Source organism: Strongylocentrotus purpuratus, unplaced genomic scaffold (genome assembly GCF_000002235.5).
Source record: "Strongylocentrotus purpuratus isolate Spur 01 unplaced genomic scaffold, Spur_5.0 spur5_scaffold_1, whole genome shotgun sequence".
Lineage (NCBI taxonomy): Eukaryota > Metazoa > Echinodermata > Echinoidea > Camarodonta > Strongylocentrotidae > Strongylocentrotus > Strongylocentrotus purpuratus.
Window position 1 is genome coordinate 45,389,602 of NW_022145594.1, and position 13,446 is coordinate 45,403,047.

General features: G+C 38.7%; 1 protein-coding gene across 1 annotated transcript in view; it reads left to right on the forward strand.

Annotated features, from left to right (window-relative positions):
- Positions 1-3,551: 3,551 nt before the first annotated feature.
- LOC105444985 overlaps positions 3,552-13,446 on the forward strand; it is a 75,737-nt gene continuing 65,842 nt past the window's right edge. Inside the window, exon 1 of the mRNA XM_030978306.1 lies at positions 3,552-3,812. Coding sequence (XP_030834166.1) covers positions 3,569-3,812 — 244 coding nt within the window. The 5' untranslated portion in view covers positions 3,552-3,568. The remainder of the gene's footprint in view (positions 3,813-13,446) is intronic.

Here is a 13,446-nt window from a genome sequence, read left to right on the forward strand (position 1 = left end):
CTTACAGTAGAAGGTGGGTCATACAAATCTTATAACAATCTTTTTTACTGAATATTAATGTTGTACCTGCCTATGTATGTACATGTACGTGTATGTACATGTACATGTAGCTCTCCATTTACATGTAAGTTAACAGTATACTTGATCTTTGGGTAATCATAGGAAAAATATTAAAATTTGATTTGTATTATTGTGTAGTATCAGATATTTATTATCATGTTCATAAAGGTATATTTTCCTGTACATGACAATTCCTGCAAAGTTCTACAGCATTTGATGTTGGCTGCAAAAGGGACATAGTATCTTTAATAAAATGATAACGCTCACAAATTATTTTTCACCTCTTCCCAATACTCAACCTTCTCTTTAATTTGGGATGTATACATGTACTTGTACAACACGATAATGAAATCCTATTTTCTGTCTCTGTGGTGTATGTCATTCTTTTTCTTTATTCAGAGTTGTTGGTTTAATAGATCCCTGTACATGTACAAATTAAATGCATACCGGTACATACATGTACATGTAGTAGTGCCCCGACCCCCCCCCCCCCCCCACTCCGTGAAGGGAGGGATACCATGCATGTTACCAAAATGTCCGGTATAGGGGTACTTTTCACGCACTAAAGTCTGGCTCGTAGTACACAAAAATCCGGCCCGTATTGACTTTACACATCGGACTTTCAAAAGGAGGGAACATGCATATATGCATACCCTAAATAACACTGAGTGGGGGGGGGGGGGGGGGGGTGTAGTGCACAGGGACTTCCTGGCAGAATTAATTTGTCAATCAGGAACAAAAACAAAACAAGTACCCACTATTTTTTAAGGGTAAGCATACACAGGGCTGTTAACTTTGGGAAACTGCTTGGAGGGAGATTTTTTTTGGAGAAAATATTGAGTGCCAAATCAAGCCAACCGCTGAATAAGCGGGAAAATTTCGCAATGACTCAGCCAGCCGCTGAATAAAGGGGGGGGGGGGGGTATACGGTACGGTTTGGCAGGAAGTTTTTTTTAATAAACCTGGAGATTCTACATCGTTGGCGGGAGAGCGGGAGGAAGACGTGGTGGCGGAAGTCTCCCGCTACAAGCTTTTGGGGAGGCGGGAGAGTGAGCGTGGTGGCATGAGACTCCCTCCAAATGCGGGAGGGTTGACAGCCCTGCATATATAAAGCAAATAATTTTCTGGTATTCTCATGCCTCGTTGACACTTGCCTGCATTTTGGTTTGCGCATAGACACATACCCTTGCGTGCCAATGCGGAAAGTATTTGTGGTAACGTGTGGGAGGATGTGGGCCGTGCGTGAAATGCGTGATAAGAATTTTCAAAATTTTGGCACAACAATTTTGTTTGGCAACGCTACCTAGTTGTGGCAGTGCGCGCCGATGCATGCCGATGCGTGTCCGTTGGCTTATGGGCACGCATATTTACGACTAGTTAAGGACTAATTTGCGCATTGGCTGCGCACACTTCCCGCGCTACGAATGTGTGTCCTCCAAGGTATAATAAATAAACATGTAAATAATTTAGAAGGACCCAGGACCTGAATAAAGCAAACTGTTTCATGCAGTTTGTTACATGTGTTGGCTAGAATAGAATAGAATTTTATCGTCTTCTTCCAAAGAATGAAGAAACTTTCCTTCCAGGTGATACATATACATAAACATTTCACAACTTATACAAAATTTATAATATAATTACAATCATACCAAAATATTCAAATGCATACAAAATACAAAAGTATGAAATGAATACTGTACATAGAATACAATTACAAATTACAAACAACATAAGGATAAATGGAAGAAGACATAAGGAATTAGAGATAGGGAAAGAGAAAAGAAAGAAGAAGGGGGGAAAAGAAAGGAAAGTATGGTAACAGAAAGAAAAGGAGAGAGAGGGAGAGAAGGAGGTGAATACGAGGAAGGTAAGCAAGAGTTAGGAGAGAAAGGAAAAGAGGGAGAAAGTACATGGCATATTAAGGTTTAGAAAGTTATTGGGAGGGCAGCTGCACTGCTGCTGTTCAGAGGAAAAGTACAAAAAAAAAAAAAAAAAAAACCTAAGTACAAGTTGAAATGCAAGGTAAAGTCGGCGGACGCATGCAAGGTGGCTACCATGCCAACCATTGTTGTTAGCTTGGAGACAAGTTCAGCAACCCGACACGCGCCCGTCGAGGATCACAAGCTAAAAAGCTAACAAAAGAGGGCGGATTCATTCAAGACCAGTTACAAGAGACTACTTAAATCAGAAATCACCACATATTTAATGGGCACGAGAACGTGTTGTGTATTAAAATGTATACATGTATTATTATCACCAAAGTTGTCATTACACATTGGGAGGGGGGGGGGGGGATTTACCCTGAAGTACACATGGGGATTGGGGTGAAAATCTTTACCTGTTGTGTAGCATTTTTCCTGTCAGCTTGATAAACACATTTCAATGAAAGGTAAAGGCCTTTAAATTACATTGTCACACTTTAGTGATGTTACTAAATGTATTACCTACCACCTTTAATATGTGTTAATTCTTTTGATTTGCAGTCCAAGGGACATGGAGCGTATTGCCAGCTAGTCCAATAAAGAGCGACATTAATGACATGTTCGAAGCAACATGTGAAGCTGTAGGAGGTAGACCAGAAGAAACCATCACATGGATGTTAGGTGATGGTACTATACCATGTGATGATCAAGGAGAAGCGGACCCCACTCCTGCACCAGGTCTGTCTAGTAAGACGAGCGTCTGCACATTTCAAGCTACCATTGACAACAATGGTCAAACATTGACATGTGTCATCAGCGGGCATAATGTATCTAGTCTCAATGGAGAAGTAACAGCTACTCTTGAAACGCATAGTAAGTTTAGTGACCTCTTTGCATATTTGATCATTTGTACTGAACAGAATAATATAGTAGGCCTATTGAAAACAAAAATTGAGATCAACTATTGCAAAATTGTTTGTAGTAATTCAAAGAAACAATAACTTTTACATGAGACCAGTATTGTTTGAAGCCAGAAGGATGTTCATGTGATGTACAATGATATGAGGTAAGAGCCTTCTGGCTCCAAACAGACAATGTTAATAATTCCTCTAAGGATAACTAAAAAGTATTCATCAATTTAGGGAGAAAAAAAATTCTCCTCATGTACATGTATGTGTTTGTAATTTAGCGATTGTCATGCAACAGATGTACCTTGAATATTATAGCTTTCAATGCCAGATTGACAAGAGGGTATTGGTTCAGAGGTATTTCTTTCACTCTACCCTCCCCTTCCTCCATTCTAAAATGTACATGTATATATCTCTATACATGAGGTGATTAAATTGGACATTGTTAAAGCTGAACGATACATTGTTGGTATCTCTCAGGGTCATTCTTAAATTTATTTCATTGTTGTTTTCGGGAAAATCTTTACTTGCATTTTTTTTCAGGTGCTCTCAAAAAAAAGAAATTTCATATATTTTCCCTGAATTTTTGTAATGTGAATAATTATTATTATCCCATCAGTGCATATTTTAATTTTCCATTTTTACTTTTATTCAGGTGCCCCCAGAAATGATAGTCTGATGGTGACATTCGAGTTCCCTGGTACAAGCCTCAGAGTGTCATGTGACATTGTTGGTGCAGACCAACCTGTTCCACTTCCAAGGAACTACTCCATATTCTCTGATGGTACTGAGATTCCTAAATCTTCAACAGGAATCAACTTTGTGGTTGTTCCAGATACAGATTTCGACCTCGAAACAGAGTTCTATTGCCAAGCATCGAATTATCTTGGAATTGCAACAAGTCAAACGACAATACCAACCCGTAAGTCATTATGCTTTTATATCATCAGTGGAATGAGAGTTTGTTTTTGTTTGTCTGTTTGTTATTATGCTTCTGTGTATTTATTCTCTTTTACTTCTGTCATTGTTTCTTGTACTCCGTACATATGCATACATGTAGATCACTATGTTTGCATAAATCAAATACAAGAATACATTTACAGTCGGCTAGCTGTTGCACCATGTGAGAGAGGGGGGGGGGGCGGGAGAGGATTGGGGAGTCCTGAAAAGGTAAAAAAAGCTGTTGGTTATCTTTCTTAGCTTTTATTTCTAAGGAGAACTATAGCTCCGGTTGGAGAAGATGGCTCCTACCACCCATCTTCTCCAACCGGAATTCTTTTCTGTTTAGAATAACACATGTCTTACCGACAATTATGTGTTATATTTTTTAAATGAAGGGCAAAGTTTTGTCAATCTTGTAAATAAAATTCATAACTTACCAACCAAACTCTACTGGTAGATCTAGATTTAAGTTTTTGCCATAGCTAAAGCAACCTCAATCCTCAGATCGCGCGATCAAAGCTATGGTGCAATGCAATACACAAGAAAAAGCTGCATGGGAAAGCATTAGATTCGGGATAGCTGGTTTCGGGTTCCAATCTACACATCTCTGCAAGAGTTCGAATCCCGCCTTCGACAAAAAGATTTTTTTTTTTTTAAATGTCAGAATCGAGGGTGCGGCCTATGCGGCGCTGCGGCCTTATTGCCGGCAAATACGAAACATATATACCAAGGATATTATGCATTGAAAGGGGCTGTCGGGGGGGGGGGGGGGAAGGAGCCAACATTTTGTGATTTAACTTTTGTCAAGGGAATATTGGTCCAATGAGGCTTCTTGATAACTACTTTACAATGTTTAAAGATTAATTCTCTCAATATATATCTTTTGTAATATATTTACTACATGTAAAGTGTAATGTCATTTAGTATTGATTCTGGGTGGTTAGAAATGTATTAAACAGCTATAGTTTTAGCTACATGTATTCCATTTTGTTATTGTTTTTTATTTGTTTATATATTTTGTTTACAACTTGTACACTGTCGATGGATACATGTACATGTATCTAAATGTATATTTTTTTTAATTCCAAGGCCATTTGCGCTTTTTGTTTAAAGGGATGGTTTAACAATGTTAAATCTGAGATACATGGTCCTACATGTTACCAGTGTCTGTGATATGGTGTAATATTGAAGCCCTAAAAAAATCGCGCTTTCAAAATGATCAAGAAGTGCCTCAAAAAAGTAACAAAATTTGAGTGACCGGTTTTACCATACTCGTTTTCCCCAATAGACTGTAGTGTTATGAAAACCGTTCAGTGAACGGTTTTCAAAATTTGTAATTCCAATCATTAATATCTTGATAATCAGACAGGCGATCGGCTTGTAAAAGTCATGGAGTTCCTGACTGACCTAAAGGTTTATAATTATCATTGCAGCATGAGCTAAATCAAGGATTATTTTTAAAGGATCTAAGACAAAGTAACCGGATCCCTTTAAAGGTGCTCTAGAAAGCAAAGTGGCCTTAACCCCCCCCCAAAAAAAAAAAAATCCTAATTGGCGGCCTGCATTTTCCTCATTAATTCATTGCATTCATATTTGAACAGTGGATGTGTGTGTTCAATTACACATACAAGTATGGACTCCAATGAAAGTGAAACTTACAATTTAATTTGTATGAAACAAAATCCGAAAGCAAACTGTGAGCTCTCTGAAAACAGGTCCTTGCCTTTAACTTGTAAAGTAGTTTTAACTTCAAGTTAATATATGCTTTCAAATGATATTTCGATTGCATTAATCCATATATGCTTCACTTACCAACATGGCTTTGAAAATTGAATGTTAATCCATTTCTGCCAGATTTTGGTAAAACGGTGTAAACGTTACATGCAAAAAGACATGTAGGGGTGCATAATCGAATACCCATTTCTGGGATGAAAGGGGCATACACCCTTGAGCGATGACATTTTTCCCTTTTGTGATTGAAAAGTGTGCCCATCCTGAGAGGAAAATGACATAATATGATGGTTAGTGTTTTGCATTAAAATGTGTCCATTAAGCTAAATATGCATCCTCAATACACTGCAGGTTGCCATATTTTAAAGAATTATGTCTGTCTCCCCCCCCCCCCTTTCTCTCTCACTTTTAAACATTCTTCAGCAAACCCCATCTCAACAGATTCCCTCTGCACTTTTACATGTTTTTAATGTGTCTTGGCTCCTCAACAGTATCGTTCTGTTACAGATTTTGCTCCTTAAATATAAGGAGTGCTTACAGTTACAGGACAGTCATAATACATACATGTACACGTACATGTAGGCATTTTTAATAGTGATAACGTAGAGGCCATTACTACAGATTTATGTTCCGAGGAAGTAGTACATGTACATGTTTACATACCAAATAAGGTTTACCGGTAATGAATTATGGAATTGTCATTCAATCAATTTCAACAGAAATTTTCATGAAAAGCAAGGCAGATTTGGAAATTTACCTTGAAATGCATAAAAGTTCGGAGTAATTATTTTTTTAAGCAACAATTTGTTTTTCTTATTCAGTGTGTTGAGTTGGTGTTAGAGGGTTAAATTTGCTTATGGAACGCTCTTAACGGAACCACATAGAAAACAACTTTATCGACAATCAATCACGGGATCAATCAATCAAAAACACCCAATCACTTTCTCAATCAATTTAAATTGCGAAATCAGACGAGGAAAACTTTGGTTTATTTAAATGGTATGATCCATTGTATATTTAGACAGGTAACAAATGTACAATTAATTAATGATACATGTATGCGATAAACCGTCACCAAAAAAAAAATGAAATGGATCAAATAAATAATGACAACCTTATGTGGTGGTCTACTTGTCTTGCGGAAGACTGCCCCGAAGTACAAGAACTAAGGTCCTGGTTTTGAACCTAAAATGACTAACAAAATAGTTAGAGTGGAACAAAAATGCAGCCCTTTTATTTAGGCTACGAAAATACAAAATATAGCCCCTTTTATGAGTTGGTGTGTACAAGTACAAAAATTAGGCCTTTTTATGAGGCAGGTCAGGCAGCATACTTATATGCAGTAATGATATCAGTAAAAAAAATCTTGCCTTCATGTAACTATTTATATTAAAGTAAAGTAAAGTAATAAAGTACGTAAGTCAGCAATATGACGTGTGGTATTTACATGTATGCAGTTAAACCTGTGTTGACGACCACCTGTCCATAACGACCACTTAAATTCCCCCCCCCCCCCCCTTGAGATTTCATGTAGTTGAGAACCAGTGTCCAAAAACGACCACCTGTCTAACGCTACCAGTGGTCACTCATTTTGCTTCAGCTGGACGTCGAAAATGCCCACACAACGACACCAAGTCCAGCTGCAATTTCGTTCACACAAGGCGTGTCTTCACTATCTCGAGATTGCCGAATATCCAGCTATTTGAACTATCCCGATCGAAACTATCCAGCTAATGTGCGTCTTCATTAGACCGAAGTAGCAAATTAGCTGGATAGTTGGTCGGGATAATATCCCAAGATATCTCGGTCTAGTTTGCAAAATATCCCACTATTTCCGAACTAGCGGGATAGTTTGCGACCGTCTTCATTAGACCGAAGTACGGAGTCAAATATCCCGATCCCATCATGCACAACAATTTCCGGTTTTCCGTGTTTACTAGTTGTACCAGCGCGCTGAGCGGTATATAGATCGCATGTGCGCCGGACATCGTTGTGCATGATGGGATCGGGATATTTGACTCCGTACTTCGGTCTAATCAAGACGGTCGCAAACTATCCCGCTAGTTCAGAAATAGTGGGATATTTTGCAAACTAGACCGATATATCTTGGGATATTATCCCGACCAACTATCCAGCTAATTTGCTACTTCGGTCTAATGAAGACGCAAATTAGCTGGATAGTTTCGATCGGGATAGTTCAAATAGCTGGATATTTGGCAATCTCGAGATAGTGAAGACGGGCCTAAAGTCAGGGGATCGTCCACAACGGCTATAAACTACAGTGCGTCCCAGAAAAAACGAATCTGAGAACTATCAATGTTTTATCATAACTTAATCACAATTATAATTAATAAATGACACATATTTGAAAAGCTTAGATCACCCTCTTTCATTTGATGCAAGTCATATGATTCATATCTCACGCATGAGTGATCAAAAGCAATTTGAAGAGAGGAAACCAAAAAGTCATTTGGCGGGTGGTATCTGAATTTTAAAGAGAAAATCACATTTCTAGAAAGTTCAATTTCTGCCCTTTATATGACAGTCTAGGCTTGGGCGGTTCTCTTGTTGATGAGAACCGATCTCGGTTCCCACTCTCGGCCTCGGTTCCGAGTGGAATCGACTCCCGCTGGCTGCCAGATTTGCAATGCACTAAAAGGCCATACACATACTCTGCATGTACTGACTGTGATGTCGGTTCCACACAGAATCGAGAGTGTGGGACTGCATTGATATTAACGAGGGCAGCGTGCAATTATTAGACCAGTTCACGGTTAGCACATCACTGCAATGACCCCGAATATCCACAGATCTTCAAAACATGAAGAGGGCCCACTTTGTACATTTTGAAATAGTTACTCCTACATCGATGGAGATGCTACATACTCAGCCTTTGTTTCCCCTTTTCAAAGAATACTTCCACCTGTGTATCATGGAGTGCTCTGCTTGTGCATAACTGAATAGTGATTACATAACTTTCATGAGCACGTATCCAGTATTCCGTCTCCGTGAATTTCACAATTCGTTCTGCAATGACCTTTATCTGCTCATGCTCAGACTGCAACCGTGAACTGGCTTATTGTCACAACAACTGTCCGATTTTCTTGTGAAAACTTGATTTTAAAAAATGATTATCACAATTCAATATACATGGCTAGAATAATCACAATTCAAGCTTTGATTTCATACCTCTATTCACGAAAAGTATATACATGTACATATCGCAGCAATAATGATGGAAACAAATAGCAATGTCAAAGTGAGCTACGCTAGCTCTCACGGTTCTGATTGTGTGTAGTCTTGGGGAAACGTGGGGGTTTCGTGCAACCAGGGAGATGTCTGCAACCATTGACACGTTGATTTTCTCTGATTTTCTTGTGAAAAGCTTTACTTTGAAAAATGAGTATCAAAACAAAGTATGAATGTATGTGAGTGTAAATAGGTGTTGTATTTATTTCTGTTTTGTCTCATGATATCTCTACAATTACAAGCAAACAAGAGATGAATGGTGATAAGTCCAGGGTGTTTATAAATAACTCATGCTAACATGACCGTCCGCCCAATGCATGCCACCAAGGCACTTTGTCAATGAATGACCCCAGCCGCAGCCATTGGCACCATTCCCATGGTTACAACCATGTGCTTTCTCTCGCACAATAGAAATAAACAAGAGATAACCAGGGACCTGAGATAACGGTGCGCGCTAAATCTTGGTATGGGGAATATTAGTCTGCATTTTCAGCCTCTGTTAGAGATTGCGCTAATGCCAAAACGACATTTTTTAATGTTGTTGTCACTTCATATCGACTAATAAAACTCATGTTTGTGTCTGACATGAATGATGAAATATCACTTGATTAATGCTGATACTAAATCATTTCTAAGAACAGTTAAATATACGTTTTAGAAAAGAAATGCCGTCAGAGTCGACAAATTATATTTACATATTTACAAGCTGGTCTTATCAAGAAGACTAGTCGATATTGTTTCTTCTTCTTCTTCTTCCTGTAATCCTGTGGTAGTGTTGAATTACTTGAACATAAACTAGAAATGCAATCGTGTCACAACGATGTGCGTGCAATGACGCCATGTTTCTACGTGCCAAACGAAAGAGCTTCTCTCGCCCTATCCAGAGCAATTTGTACGAAGTCTGTAGCTTCTGTGATATTGGAGATAGGTAGGGCGAAAGAACACCTCAACAGTGACCTTGATGGGATGGTAGTGACTATGCCTACGAAGTTTGAAAGAAATTGGGATATGGGAAAGGACGTAGAAAGGGCTCGCAAGCACTGCGTGCAAAAACCAAGGGGATTTGGTGCATGTTCGTCATTGCAATAAAGATCTATCTGGGGGTCAAAAGCGTGAACCCAATATGCCCCATAGGACAATGCGTGTACTGCATGAGCGGAAAACGTACAGGATCTGTATTTTGACGGAAGTTAAATTGTTTTTTCTCCCTCTCTTTATGTCTCTTTATGGGCCGTATTTAGTATCATTAGAAAGAGAATTTCATGATTGTTATTGTAAACCACTTTTTTTTTTCTATGATAATCCTATCGAAACACGTGATGTAAAATAGATTTATAGGACAAAATGGCGTCTTAAATGGCCCCATTGACCAATTTTAAAAATCCGGCCATGAGGTGCCCTGCGTATTGGAACTCGGCATGTCACTGCAAATTTTCAAGGAAAAAAAAGGTCGTTTAAGGGGCGAAAAGCAGTCTGAAAAAATGACGTCATAGCCGATACATGTTAGATTCGGGCGGAAACTCGGCGGAATTCGTGTAGTGACCTTTGTTCAAATGCGATTTACTCACAATTTTCTGTGTGAACATATACTATACTTGGTATCATTCGAAAGGGCACTTCATTGCGGTCAGTTTGACACCATTGTCATCTGCGCGCAATGTATTGCACGCATTAAACGCGCTATTATGTAATACATAGTAAATTCATCATTTTTGGCGATTACTTTGCGCTGACATATTCAAATTTTACCAAACTTAATAAACAGTTGTCACGTATATGGATACATATGTCTGCCAAGTTTCATTGATTTAGGTATAAAGATCGCCATTTTAGAGCAATTTGAAGTTATTTCGGAATTTTCTTGAAAATGGCGAATTTGGAGGGCAATTTTCTCAAATTTGGTCAGTGATAGGGTAAATAATTTTGTATATGGCTGGAAAGGGCATATCTTCAAGTATCTAAATCCAAAAAAGGGTACGGGTTTGCCAAGCCATTATGGAGATACGGCCACAGAGAGAAAGCCAATTCCCAAAACTTTAGAGGGCGCTATTTATGTTGTGCAAAGCCATTGGAGCGTGAAATTTGGCACGGCTATGTGCAATTATGAGATGAAGATACTGTAAGATTTAAATACAAAACGGAATTTATATGAGAAAGTTATGGCAGTTTTAGATTATTTAGGGGTCCATTTTTCAAGAACTTGAGATTTTTTTGACGGAGTCGGTTTTAGATTTGAAATTCAAGTATGAAGATGGCATTTTGAAGGTCAAGTTATGCGTCGCAGATGAAAGAACATCTCTTAGACTATCTAAAGGAATTTGTTAGAAGTTTGTAGGATCTAGGATAGTGGAGATAGGAAGGAATGAAGAAAGGCCTTAAAATGGACCAGAAACGGACACAATGGCGCCTGGATGGTTATGCATGACTGATTTCGAAAATCGAAAAAGTAGGTGACCTTGAGGAGATATCAGAGATGACGCCTACGAAATTTGAAAGGAAAAGGACTTGAGGAAAGTACCTAACTAGGAATAACAAACACTACGTGCAAAACGAATGAGATTTCCGGACGATAAGGATAAGGATAAGTATATTAATGGGGCAGAATGTGAACGAAAACAAGGCAATGACGAAGGTCGTCATTGCAATAACTTGTTCCTTGGAAATAGACGAGGCTACATAATGCAGCAAATGTTTTGAAAACAAAGATATTTGATAACAAGAATGCGAGAGGAAAAAGTAGATGGAGACCTGTCAAACTTATTCTTTAAGAAGAAAATAAATAACTTTAAAAAAAACGCGATGAGGAGAATTAAAGAAATAGAGAGAAAGGAGGAGGACACTGTAACTTATGTTTATTTGGGGAAGAAAACTAAACGATGTCTAGTGGAAGGGGGAGACAAGGCGAGATAGAAAGAATAAACACAAAAATCACATAAATCAGTTCGCTCACGAGAGAAAAATGTATGAATCAACTCAGCTCCTTGATGATCACACCGTGGTCACACGGCTTGTAAAGAATGGCTCGTAATGGGGTCAATAATGGGGGGGGGGGGGGGGGGGCAGATGACTTGCAAAGTTACAGCACACAGCAGTATTGCCGACCACATGCACACACGTTTTACTCTGACACACAAATGTGTGTATCAGCGCTCTCATAGATCGCATGCATTCTGTTTTGAGAGAGTTGGCTCTCATTCTCGGTACTGTGGAATCGACTCCAGCACCGAAGAATCGGGCCTGGGAGTCTCGGAACCGACGTGGTCGGGTAATCGACTCTCTAGAGATTGGAATCGACTCCTCGGTTCTGGATTTCAGAATCGGGTAGAATCGGGTACTCGGCGCTCGCTCCCAAGCCTATATGACACCTCAATCAGGAAAATCGAGCCAGGAATAACAAAGTTCTGTTTGTTTAAAGCAATGCTTGCATTTCCATAATTTTATCGAACGAGTTCGTTTTCACTGGCTACCTGCCATAGCAAAAAACAGAGTTTACAAAAGACTTAACTCCGTTTCGTTGAAGATCAGCCATGCATCAGGTCTTTCGTCTTCTTTGTGCATGGCTGATCGTCAACGAAACAGAGTTAAGTCTTTTGAAGCCACATTGTTTAGAACATGAGTTTGATCCAAGTGCTTCATTTATAGTTTTTTATGTTGCTTTCATATTACGGTACCCATATCCTTATTTAATTTATTTTTATAATATTGATAGTTAACTTTTTTTTATTTCATATGTAATTTTATTTCTAAATTGTTTGTACACATTTTTCCTGCATTCAGTGTAAACGCCATTTTTTCCTTATCTTTTTTAATAAATCTCTGTTCATCCATGGCTTATTTATACATTTACTTTGAATTAATATTTCTTGCATTGGAAAGCATTCATCTTAAATTTGTTTTAAATGCTTATATTTGATTTGTAATGTTTTGTTGGAAACATGAATAAATTTGAAATCTTGAATCTTGAAATCTTAAATGTAAAAATTTAGCAAAAAAGAAGCTACAACTACTTGTAGCATTAGGATTACTTAATTTTAAAGAGACTGGCTTGGTAGTGTGTTGCAACCGTTTCCAATGCCAGCTAATCTGTAGTTGGTGGTTTAATAGCTTCCCTGTTCTTAAGATGAAAGGCGCTAAGTTACGTTTTGTCTAGGTTAGCTCTCAGATGATTGGCATAGAAAGGGATGAGACCGTCAAGGGCATTGCTAAGTGAAACTTCTACTTCTCATACTTTTGAGATGCATTGCATCAGCATCTGGTTCCTGGGTGGATGTGTTGGTCATTGTGTAGATATTAAACAATAGAGAGGCAAGGATACTCCCTTGTGGGAGCCAGTTCTTCTGTGTCTGCCATCTACTCTGTCTGACATGTACGTCTACAGTACAAAGAATCTATGATTCGGCAACATGTTGCAAATTAGCTCAGTCATTCTGACATCTCAGGTCATCTCATACAGTCTCTTGATGATAATTTGGTGGTTGACTGTGTCCTATGCTGCAGAAAGATCAACAAATGCAGGCACCTGTGATTTTCCACTTGCAAAACCATCTTCAATGAATTGTGTGAGGTTCAGGAGTTGACCAGTGTACATGGTTTTCCAGGTCTGAAGCCTGCCTGTTCTGGGATAAGAGTAACAA